The following is a 12,236-nucleotide window of genomic DNA, read 5'->3' on the forward strand; positions in this document are numbered from 1 at the left end:
ATTCTGATGTCAAGCACACTGGATAAACGGACAACACCTTTGGACCGAAAGTGAGATTGCAATCATTGTTTCATAGTCCGACCAGTGCTGTCATGGATCATCTTTAGGAGCACAACCTTCACACTGTAAATATAGTTCCATGTTCTTAAATGTGAGGGAACTACAGTTTAAAAAAAATGATACTCATTGTTAATCCCTGTTTTCATCCTCAGGTTTAGATTAATTTGACGGTGTGTTAAACCAGACTACACTCTTAGCTTTCTCCCCTGTTAGAGGTTTTAGTTCTGCAGGTTGCCACATTTATGTGGCTCAATCTGGTCTGTGTAATGAGTGTCTTATGGGTTGTATGAGCTGTTTTGATGCACATCTCCAGAGTGAGTTCAGTTGTTCCTCTTTACTATCGTCTTTTTACAGCCTAATTGCTTCTAAGTACATCATAACACGTTGGCAGTACTTGACCCTTGACATCTGGATTTATGGATCAGGAAAAGAAAGTTACTGGTATTTAAGCAAGTGACTTCTACTTTTAGCACAACGTCCTACTGAGGGGTGTTTTGCCAACAAATGCCTTTTTTTCCCCAGTGTTGAGCTTTATTGAGTAGTTAAAAGTGGGAAAAAAAAATAAAAATGTAGAACTTGAATTGGGAAAGATCAAAACATTCAATATGTAGTAACTGTAGTACTTCCTTAACATATGGTTAATAGATGGAGATATTGTTTGTGTTAATGTTGTTTACAGTAGATACTTTTTAAGATTATCATATTCAACAGCCAATATGTAGTAGTTAATGTGTTTAAAGACAACCGAAACTGATGCACTGTGGTGTTATAAGTAAATGCCTCGGTTCTGCTGTTTAGTGACTGTGGGTGGCTCTACCTGTGCAGGAGCAAAGTCAAAGGGCCATAAAATGAGGTATGCTGGGAAACCTTCCTGCTCCACAATCAGTCAAGGAAATGCTCCTTCAGCAGTAGCAGGAGCTTCCACCGCAGAAACGGCTGTTCTCAGGTAAGAGCTGACGCGACACACAAAACCGAGTCTTAACGTGGCAACTGCACTAAAAAGGACACTTTTTTTCGTATGTTGCCAATATTTTGTTGTAATGGTGACGTTCTGTGTAAGCTTATCAATGGAAGTGTCTCGAAAGTGGACGTCATGCTTATATGGTGAGATGCAGGTCGTTTCCTGGCTCAGATTGGGCCTTTGGAAGGTGACTATGCATTACAGTAAGCATGATCAATCCACATACAGCAAACACAGTGGCTCAGTGTTACCTTAACTGACAGAAATTACGCATTTTCCCGTGATTTCTGGCAATATGATGAACAAAAATGTATATTACGCTTGTGTAAATGAAGTTACAAATAACTGGTTAAATTTTTGCTTTGCTTCTTTTAGTCTCTGTTCTTATCACTTTGCCACTGGTGATTTTACTTTGAAGGAAAAAGCCTGAGATAATGAGTGTAAGCAGAGTTGCCAAAATGAAAAATCTGCTTTGTCACGTAGCAAATAACTACCTTTCAAACTTGTGTATGTTGTATAATATTAGCTGCATACATTTTTACCTTATGTCACTATTATATAAATATCTAGGTGAGGCTTAGTCCGCACAAATTAAAACCATAACGTTTTGCTAGCAGGTTTGTGTGGAGTACAAGTCTTTTAACTGTGCCAAATATCGAGTTAAATAATCTGTTTTTCATTTTCTCTGCAGTCTAAATACACATTTCTGCAATGCTGCATTTGAGTAAGGTATGAATGAGTGTCAGTGATATTTACACACAATTTTAAGAATCAGACTTCTGCTTTTGCTTTATTTACAACTTCTGGTTTCCCCCATCAGGGTGATTTTGTATGGGTGGACTCTGGTGCCGGGATCCTGATTGGGGCCGAGGTGAAAGTAACAGACACCGGGCAGCTTCGGCTGATTGATGATGAAGGAAAGGTACAAAGAGGACACCCTCAACGTTGTATAACCTCTACGAGATCCTTGATAAGTGTGTCTGCCTTCAATCTAACCTTAATTCTTTGATATCATGAATACAGGAGCACAAGATCAACAAGAAGAGCGAGGGCAGCATCCGGCCCATGCACCCCACCTCTGTGAATGGTGTGGACGACATGATAAGACTGGGTGATCTGAACGAGGCCGGACTCCTCAGGAACCTCCTAGTGCGGCACAAAGAGGGCATCATCTATGTAGGTGTCTGCTTCCTGGTTTCACTGCAGAACCGCCTAGTTTTATGATGTCCATAACCTGCTGTGGAAATGCTTACTCGTCTGTGTCTTCTCTTGCCGTGAACAGCTCTTAGACTTTGCCCTGCAGTTAATCACAGTGCTGTTTGTCTCCATAGAGACGAATGAGCCTCTGTTGACAGAAAATGTCCCAGTGTTTCTGCGTCACTGCATCAAAGCTCCACAGTGTGCATTCACTTATGAATCAGGCCATTTTTGTTATATAAAAATACTACTGTTAAGTGCCGGGGGCAACGTTTACACACTGATATTGTCTTATCATATTTTCAGCCTCAGCTTTTAGAACAGCTTTGCACAGCTAATCCGTTGAATGTTTAAATCCAGTGAATTATGCATCTCGTGTGCTGCTCCCTTCACTAAACATGGGGTCATACGGGTCACTGGCTCGCTGCCGTCCTTCCACCATAATAACTTGTTCACTCTCCTGCACACACACATGAAGTGCGTCTCTGTGTGATGTTAACGTCGCTCTCTGTCTTCAGACCTACACAGGCTCCATTCTGGTTGCTGTGAACCCTTACCAGCTGCTGCCCATCTACACCACCGACCACGTGCACACGTACACAGACCGACGGCTGGGCGAGCTGCCGCCACACGTCTTCGCCCTCGCAGACGCCTGCTTCTTCAACATGCGGCGCAACAAGAAAAACCAGTGCTGTGTCATCAGGTCTGCTTTTGACCAATCACAGGAGACTGATGCCAGATTCTCTAATTTCGTTTACGTGAGATCAATGATCGATTGATTTAACCCTTGTGTCGTCCTGTGGGTCAAAATTGACCCGTTTTAAAGTTTGAAAATGTGGGGAAAAACATATATTTTGACAGTGAAACTTCTGATGTCCACATTTTCAACATTTTTGGGAAATTTTTGAACATTTTTTGGTGGAAAAAAGAAATGTTAAAAATGTTTCTTCAGGAACATTCACAAAAAATCAACCAAAATCCAACGCATTTCACAAAAAAATTCACAAAAAAATCAGAAGAAGAAAATATTAGAAGTTTTACTGATATATATGTAATCACTTTAGATATTTTTAGGATTTGTTGGAAGATTTTTACTCATTTCTTGAAAAGATTTACAAGAATTTTCTTGCCAAATTTGGGGGATTTTTTTTTTTTTTAAATAAAACCTTTAGGGGAAACTTTTAAGGAATTATTGGAATTTTCTTCCTGAAAGTTTTGCAAATTTTCAGAAATTTGGGGAATTTTGTGGCAAAATTTTTAGATTTTTTTTCAGACAAGGAAATAATATTTTTTGGTGCCTGTAAATGAGGAAAACAGGAGGGTTAAACTTTTATTGATACAAAGAAATGAGCAAGCTTATTTTAACAGTGATGTCCTGTTTTATTTGACAAACAAGTGTGACAGGAAATAATATCATGATTGAAACACTGCTAGCAAAAGTTAAAGGGCCTACAGTTATTTGCATACTGTCAGGGAGTTGGATGAGAAAGTTGTACTCATCTGCACAGCAAATGAACTAGCCAGTTAGTTCAGTTTAATGAATAGAAACATGGAAAAAGACATTGTAGCCCTTCCCAAACTTTATAGTTCAGCTCATGGGGAAGTGCTTTAGAATAGGGCAGCTAGACATATTTTGTGGTTTTTGAAGACATTTCAGCTCTCATCCAAGAGGTTTCCTCAGATCTGACTGGTGGAAAGTGTCAGCTATTTATTCTTAACCCAAATCACATAGCTCACAGCTCATTAATGCCCCAAGGCTCACAGGACTGAAGGTATGAATGTTTGTGAAATCTTAGAATTGTGTTATAAGTATCTGATAAGTGGTGTCATAGACCCTCTCCTCTATTTAGATGCGATGTCCACATTCTGGACAGTGAAGACAGATAGTTTTAGAGGAGTTAAGGAAGCTATCTGTGTAACTGGAACAGGGGAGGGAGGTCTATGACACCATTTATCAGGTACTTATAATGCAGTCCCTGGATCACTCCTCAGACAATTTACCAATCATTCACACTTTCTGTTAGGTGATTTTTCCGTCCGTAATGCCGTGTAAGCCATGTAATTTGGACTGCGAATCAGTAAATGCCTAACTGACCACCAGTCAGTTAAAACTGAGGAAGAGGTGGAAAGTTTTCAGGTGTTGCTTTCGACTGAAACGCTTTAAAGCCGGCAATTTTTAACTTTAATAACAAAGGATGTTCATGTTGATTGTGAAGAGAACCAGACCTGCAACTGATCCTCATGGAATTCTTTTGTTAATAATGCAAGAATTTAAATAAAGAAAACAACAAAGGAATGTATTTTTTCGTGCAACACAAAGGACATTATTGAATACATCTTCGTCACACATGCTCATATCTCTGTTTTCTCCAATAGTGGTGAATCAGGAGCAGGAAAAACCGAAAGCACCAAGCTGATGCTGCAGTTCCTGGCTGCAGTGAGCGGTCAGCACTCCTGGATAGAGCAGCAGATTCTTGAAGCAAACCCCATCTTAGAGGGTAAACAACCGAAAAAAAAAAGTTGTAAAGCAAGTTTAATAATTAACTCCATCCCTTCTTTTTCAACTGATATGTTTTGATGAAATTCTCCTCTCAGCCTTTGGTAATGCCAAAACCGTTCGCAATGACAACTCCAGTCGGTTTGGGAAGTACATTGACATCAACTTCACCAAAGGCGGGGCCATTGAAGGGGCCCGGGTGGATCAGTACCTGCTGGAGAAGTCCAGAGTTTGCCGTCAGGTAGGGAAATCTGAATACTTCCAACTGTAGCAATGTGTTACGAGTCAAATTCCCCACTGTCAACGACCATGTGCTTTCATGTGCAGGCGCCTGAGGAGAGGAACTACCACGTCTTTTACTACATGCTGATGGGGATGCCAGCAGAGCAGAAGAAGATTCTGTCCCTTGGGAGCGCTGCTGAGTACAAGTATCTGACCATGGTACCGTGAAATCTGAATAAAAACTGTCTTTACTGATCCATATAAATACAGGAAGTGTGAATCACAGATGAAAGGATAAGGCTTCATATGTCGCTGTAAACCATGTAACCATATCACCAGGGTAACTGCACCAGCTGTGAGGGGCGTGATGATGTGAAGGAGTTCGCTCACTTCCGAGCGGCTCTGAAGATCCTCATGTTCACAGAAAATGACTCCTGGGAAATCTGCAAACTGCTCGCAGCCATTCTTCACCTTGGCAATGTGGACTTTGAGGGTAAAGAGCAGTAACATAAAATCTAAGATTTTTATGCAGCATATTCTGATATTGTACTGATTCTGAAGTGCTGATCTGCATTTTCTGCATTTCAGGCACCATAGTAAACAACCTGGAGGGCTGTGAAATCCACAAATCACCCCATTTTGACATGGCTTGCCAGCTTTTGGAGGCACGTGTGGTTGTTGCCGTGCACGTTCGAGCGGAGCGCTGAATGACCTTGTCTGACTGTCTTGTCTCGTTACCTCAGGTGGATCCCACAGCGCTGGACAAGAGTCTGACTCAGCGCTCCTTCATGACAGCCAGGGAAAGTGTGATCAAAGGACTGACCTCCGCTCAGGCTCTGGATGGCAGGGACGCCTTTGTCAAAGTAATACAAGTCACACTTGGCACGCGATTTCAACAAAGAAAGTCAATGCAGCTCATTTAATGGCAGCAAGAGGTCTTGTGATGCTGTAAGCCTGTTACACAACAGACAACCAAATTAATAACAAAAAAGAGAAAAAAGGCATTTTGACTTGAGCTAAACAACAGATTAATTCCATATTTATGTTTTGGTTTCAGGGTCTTGGTGCTGTGCGTTCTGCAGTGCTGGATAATGTAATCTGATCCTTTACTTAGGTAGAGGATGTTGCAATGAATACCAGTAGTGTCAAAACACTCCACTATAGTTAAAGTCCCAAATGAAAGTAAAGATAAATAAGTACTAGCTTCAAAATGTAGTTAAAGTATTAAAGTAAAAGCCTTGGTCTGGTCTCTCTGACGGATATATTATTATATACGACATCATTAGACTATTAATAGTGAAGCATCAGTCAGCAGCATGTAACCATTGAATTTGAAGCTACTTTGAATTACTTTAAACGCAGTTTTATGTACACGGACAAATCACTTGATTAATGGGAGAAAAAACAAAGATCCAATACGCAAACTTTTTTTTTACTGAGTAATTGGAAAATGTATTGCAATTAAACTATAAAAAAGAGCAAAAATCCCCATTTGGTGAAGTTGTTATTAATTTTTAGACATCTTAAATGAGAGCCCGTGTACACGTTGCTTTTTTATAACAAGCAATAAAGGTTATTGTGTTATATTTTAAAACTTGTTATATTATGAGTTGTGTAAAAGCTTCATAAAGATACAGCTGTCAGATAAATGTAGTGGAGGAGGAAGTACAATATTTCTTTCTGATAGGTAACAGAAGGAAAAAGTAGCACAAAATGGAAATACTCAAGTTCAATACATCAGTAAAAGTAACAGGTTACCTTCCACTATTTTAATACTGACAGAGCCATTTTTAATCTGCTTAAATTGCATTAAAATGTCTTGGAAATCAGCTCCTCAGTTCAGCTTTGAGCCTAATATTACAGCTGCTGGATCCAATGCCGATGTCAGATTGTTAGTACAGTAGCCTCTAGCTTGTTGATATGTTAAATACTAACATTTTTGCATGGCATGTGGCTTTGCTCTGTTAGCAATGCTATTAATTGGGAAATATGACCAAGCTATGTAGTACCTTTTGTTTTTTAGGTCCCTTTATTTTTGTTCTCTTCTCTGTGTTATTCTTCCAGGGTATATATGGAAGACTTTTCATTTGGGTGGTGGACAAAATCAACGCTGCCATTTACAAGCCGCCTGAAAACGAGAACGAGGTTCGACAGTCGATAGGCCTCCTTGACATCTTCGGCTTTGAGAACTTCAACAAAAACAGGTGGACATTTACAGCAGCTGCCGTGGCATCAGATATCCATTGCTACTGTTTTTAGACTAAAATCCATCTTTCTCTCTCTTTCTACAGCTTTGAGCAGCTGTGCATCAACTTTGCCAACGAGCAGCTACAGCAGTTCTTCGTCAAGCATGTTTTCAAGCTCGAGCAGGAGGAGTACTCGCGTGAAAACATCGTTTGGAAGCACATCGACTACCAGGACAACCAACGCACCCTGGACGTGTTGGCCGTCAAACCTCTGAACATGCTGTCACTCATCGATGAGGAGAGCAGCTTCCCCAAGGTGTCTGTCGTCTTTAGACCTTGTAATTTTCTGTTGTAACAAATTAAAGCAGGCTATAACTGTGGGATTTGACTAATTTTCAGGGCACAGATGCCACCATGCTCCAAAAGATGAATCAGCTTCATGGGAAAGGGGATATTTACATTCCCCCGAAGAACAACTATGAGAAACAGTTTGGAATTCAACATTTTGCTGGTGTGGTCTATTATGACTCAGAAGGTAAAGAAAAAGATCACTTTTTTTTAAACCTTATTTATGTTTTTTATAGCTGGCATTCTTCTTCTTCAGAATCGATTACTGGTTGGAACATGTATGGTTGAAGTACTCCAATATTACAACTTGCCATTGTGTAGTGAAGAGTAGTTTTACAGTGTTTTAGGAAAGTTGAGGGTGAGCTGGTGTGCTCGAGAGAGTGGGTGGAGAGTAGGCAGGAATTTCTTCAGTCAGTCAATCAATCAATCAATCAATCAAATACAGTTTTTATACAGCACTTTTGATACAAATACAATGCGACACAAAGTGCTTTACAGAAATAAAAATGCAATTAAACAGAACAAATAACTCCCCACACCTAAACATGTTAGAGATAAAGGACTAAAACACTGGGATTGAGGAACTGAGGAAACGCTGTCTTATTCAACGTGCAATGAGGAAACACCAGATGAGATAAAGTAAGATGGGTAAATAAATAAAAATAAAATATCTATTATTATATTAGTTATATTTTATTAATTCTAAGGAGAGTAATACATAAACAAAATCTATCAAATCAATCAAAAGCTTGCCCATAATGTGTAGGTCCTGAGTTTGCTTTTAAAATGTCAGCACTTTCTGTTGCCCTCAGGTCTTCTGGAAGGTTGTGGTGGGCCATAATAAGAAAATGCTACCTCATATTTAACCCCCATGAAGATTTTTGTCTGTACAGACTTCTGTGTAACTTTTTTTAATTGACAACTAAGGGTGAATGTAACAACAACCTTCTAAATATGAAACTTTGATACACGTGATTAGTTTTTGGGGGGTTTAATCTCCTACTGTAGCTACACTTTAAACCTTTTACAACAACACATCATTCTTTTGATAGTTTTTTGTGTGTCATGTTGTCATCGTTTTTCTTTCTGTTTTAGGCTTCCTTGAGAAAAACCGTGACACCCTCAGCTTGGACCTGATCCAACTGGTGGAGACCTCCGGCAACAAACTCCTCAAGCAGGCCTTTCACAATGAGCTGTCCACCGGATCTAATACGATCAAGAGCAGCGTCAACCCCAAGATGGTCATAACCACCACGCCCAAGAACAGCCTCCGGGTCAGTGCAGCTTCAGCAAACTACAGAGGAGCCAGAGTGACCTTGGCTCCTCTCAATAAGACATGAGCTACCCTCAAAACACAATTTGTTACGTTTTGGGGGTCTCTAAAATATTGATAGGGCATTATTGATGTGAGATTCATGTATGAGGGTGATTCATGTTTGATCAGGCCATTTTCCACTCCAGAAAGTTGTGTGCCGTTTTAGGGCAGCCTGAACCATTGTGTGTGTTCTGACCACAATTACTGCACCTGCAGAACCTCTTTTTACGACTGTTTTTAGGGGAAAAGGTACCGAGTCCAGGGAAGGTGATTCTGATCAGGTCCTGAATGGTTAAATTCAGAGAGGATAGCAAACATTGTTCATTTTCCCTTTGGTCCTTGTAAAGTAGCAGTCTCTCTAACATCACAATCAACAATGTTCACCATATAGGCTAACATAACAAACATGCTCATAGAACCGTATACTAGTTACTGAAGTTACATCCCTTAACTAATTTTTGTCATTTTTGCACAGTTGGACTTAATATTCTGGTCAAAATTGCTATTGAAACACAAATACTGAAAGGGTTGCGCTATCCCAACCTCATCCCTGCCCCCACTTCCTGGAGTGGGAAGTTGCCTATTCACTTTAATAACCATACCTGCATGCATCACTGTTGAAGAGTGGCAGCACAATATCATAGCTTCAATCCCTTCGACCTTCTTTATACCAAAACGAAAGAGCCACCCTAATCCACCGTGGTGCTGAAAGCAGTCAGCAGTGGCGACATTTTGTTAGTTTTTAAATTCGTTTAATTCATATTCTTATTAGTATTAATAACAATGAATACAAGCTAAATCAGGTACTCTGTAAATATTGTAATTGTCATTTCTGACCACAAAAAAGTGACAAAAATGGGCTCCCGTAAAAGCCCCGGTGTAGTTTGCACAGTGTCATTAGGCAAAGGTGAACACCATTATTGTATAAACTCACTTACACTGTGTGACCTTTGTTTGTGTCTGACAGCAAGCGTCTGATAACAAAAAACGAGTGCCGACTCTGGTTGGTCAGTTCCGTCAGTCTCTGGATGCCCTGATGAAAGCACTGACTGCATGTCAGCCTTATTTCATACGCTGCATTAAACCCAACGACTTCAAGAAGCCCATGGTGAGCAGAGAAACACTGTTACTCAAGCTGAGCAAAGTATGTCTGTATGAAAACGATTTGCTTTGATTAAATCATATTGGATGCACATTGTCTCAGCTGTTTGACAGAGAGCTGGTCATGCGCCAGCTCCGTTACTCTGGAATGATGGAGACCATCCGGATCAGGAAAGCCGGGTATCCTGTTCGCTACACATTCGATGAGTTTCTAAATCGTTACCGTGTCCTCCTGAAGAGTTCCATCTGTGATCCCAAAACTGTGAGTTATAAAACAACATTTTCCACCTTTCCTCAGCTTCTCTTGCCTCGCTTGTGTGGTGATTATTTGTTTTGTCTCAACAGGAAAGCAAAGAGAAATGCTGTGAAAGCATTTGTAAAAGCATGCTTACTGAAAAAGGCGACTGGAAGACTGGCAAGACAAAGATATTCCTCAAGGTGCTGCATCACATTTGTATGCAAAGTCTGTTGTTTGTGGTGGATATACTCTACAAGTCAAAAGTTTTAGAACACCCCAATTTTTCCAGTTTTTTGTTGGAAATTATGCATGTTGATGTCTCATTTTACTCTGAAATGAAAGCATAGAACAAATAAACAAGTGAAGTTAAAAAATTTAGAAACCAAAATGTATTCTAAACTCTAGACTCATCAAAGTGGCCACCGTTGGCAGATATAACAGCTGAACACACTTGTGGCATTCCTTCCATGATAGAAATCAAATATTCTTCAGAAAGTTCTTCTCAACTCTGTTGCAGAAGTTCCCATAAATGTGTGGCACTTTCAGGTTGCCTTCACTCTTCTGTCCAGTTCATCCCAAACCAGCTCCATGGGCTTTACGACTGTGCTGCCACTCCATGTTTTCAAGCTTATCATCTTGTCCTCTTTTCCTAAGGTAGTGGCATAGCTTGGACTTGGGTCATTATCATGCTGTAGGATGAACCCCTGACCAACTAGGAACATACCAGAGGGCACTGCATGGAGCTGCAGAATACTGTGGTAGCCGTTTGGCTCAGGGTTCCTCTCACTCTGTACAAGCCACCGACCCTGGATCCAGCAAAATATCCCCAGACCATCACACTTTCTCCTCCATGTTTGACAGTTGATGTCACACCGAGGAACCGTCCTTTATTCTAATCAATGGCATACAAAAATCCTGTGTGATGAACCAAAGATTTAAAATTTTGATTCATCAGTCCATCATACCTTCTTCCAGTCTTCAGTAGTCCATTGGTGGTGTTTCATGGTCCAGGCGAGCCTCTTTTTCTTATTCTGATGTCTTAGCAATGGCTTTCTTTCTGCAACTCAACCTGTCAAACCTGCAACTTCAAGTCTTCTCTTCACAGTTGAAACTAATACTTTCTTACTACGACCACTATTTAGCTGTACTTGAAGCTGTTGCCCTGTGAGCTGCCTATCACCAAGATGTTGACTCTCAGAAACTTGTCTTCTGATTCTGTTGTGACTTTGGGTCTTTCAGACCTCTTCCTCTCAGAATTTAACCAGTTTCTGAGAGCCTTTTGGTGGTGAAGAAACCTGAACTCACCGACGACTTGATTTTCTTCACAATTTCTCTGCCGGAAAAACCTACATTTTTAAGTATTATGATGGTCTGTGTCTCTTCTGTTGTTAATTGCCTTTTCCTCACCATTTTTATAGCAACGGTGTGTTCTGACACTACTTTTATGCAGACAGAGGGGGTTGTAAGGAATCTATAAAAGTTGGGACACCTGTAGGATTTGGTAGCACCAACTTTCAAGGCTTGACCAACCTCCATAGCTGCAGAACAGCTTTAAGTTGTTAACCCATTTCTTGTTCCCTGAAAAGGGTCTTTTCATGTAATTCTGAAATGTACATTATTTTTCAGTTTTGGGTTACCTTACCTTTTTTTAACCTCTGGCAGTTCACCACTTACCTTTGAACCATTTCAAGCTATTCATTGAACTTGAACTACTTGAATTTCAATAAAAAACTGGAAAAACTGGGGCGTTCTGAAACTTTTCATCGGTAGTGTATGTGGAAGCATGTAATTGTCAATGATATGAATGACTATAAACGCACATATCTGAACGCATGTGATTTGAAATACTGATTAAAATACTGAACATAGTGTAAAAGCTTGGATTTTTTTTAGTCTACCAAAATTATAACATTCCAATTGCTACTGTTTTCTTTCAGGACTTCCATGACACGATGCTTGAACTGGAGCGAATAAAAGAACTAAACCAGAAAGCACTTTTGATCCAAAAAGTCATGAGAGGCTACAAATACAGGTATGATTCCTCACACTTCTCCAAAAGCAGCTTTTGTTCCTTCATGTGAATTTCTGCCTAATGTCTATATATTTCATGC

The 12,236-nt window shown here is 40.1% G+C and overlaps 1 protein-coding gene across 1 annotated transcript in view; it reads left to right on the forward strand.

Annotated features, from left to right (window-relative positions):
* The first annotated feature begins 889 nt into the window (after positions 1-889).
* LOC111565031 (unconventional myosin-VIIb) overlaps positions 890-12,236 on the forward strand; it is a 30,418-nt gene continuing 19,071 nt past the window's right edge. The window contains exons 1-19 of the mRNA XM_023264967.3: positions 890-1,006; positions 1,713-1,750; positions 1,842-1,943; positions 2,045-2,197; positions 2,737-2,921; positions 4,595-4,716; positions 4,814-4,956; positions 5,043-5,156; positions 5,277-5,430; positions 5,526-5,602; positions 5,681-5,800; positions 7,002-7,141; positions 7,229-7,439; positions 7,523-7,658; positions 8,567-8,745; positions 9,754-9,894; positions 9,991-10,149; positions 10,233-10,325; positions 12,063-12,157. Of these exons, the coding sequence (XP_023120735.2) occupies positions 1,733-1,750; positions 1,842-1,943; positions 2,045-2,197; positions 2,737-2,921; positions 4,595-4,716; positions 4,814-4,956; positions 5,043-5,156; positions 5,277-5,430; positions 5,526-5,602; positions 5,681-5,800; positions 7,002-7,141; positions 7,229-7,439; positions 7,523-7,658; positions 8,567-8,745; positions 9,754-9,894; positions 9,991-10,149; positions 10,233-10,325; positions 12,063-12,157 (2,342 nt within the window). The 5' untranslated portion in view covers positions 890-1,006; positions 1,713-1,732. The remainder of the gene's footprint in view (positions 1,007-1,712; positions 1,751-1,841; positions 1,944-2,044; positions 2,198-2,736; positions 2,922-4,594; positions 4,717-4,813; positions 4,957-5,042; positions 5,157-5,276; positions 5,431-5,525; positions 5,603-5,680; positions 5,801-7,001; positions 7,142-7,228; positions 7,440-7,522; positions 7,659-8,566; positions 8,746-9,753; positions 9,895-9,990; positions 10,150-10,232; positions 10,326-12,062; positions 12,158-12,236) is intronic.

Source organism: Amphiprion ocellaris, chromosome 2 (assembly GCF_022539595.1).
Source record: "Amphiprion ocellaris isolate individual 3 ecotype Okinawa chromosome 2, ASM2253959v1, whole genome shotgun sequence".
In the NCBI taxonomy this organism is placed as follows: Eukaryota; Metazoa; Chordata; class Actinopteri; family Pomacentridae; genus Amphiprion; species Amphiprion ocellaris.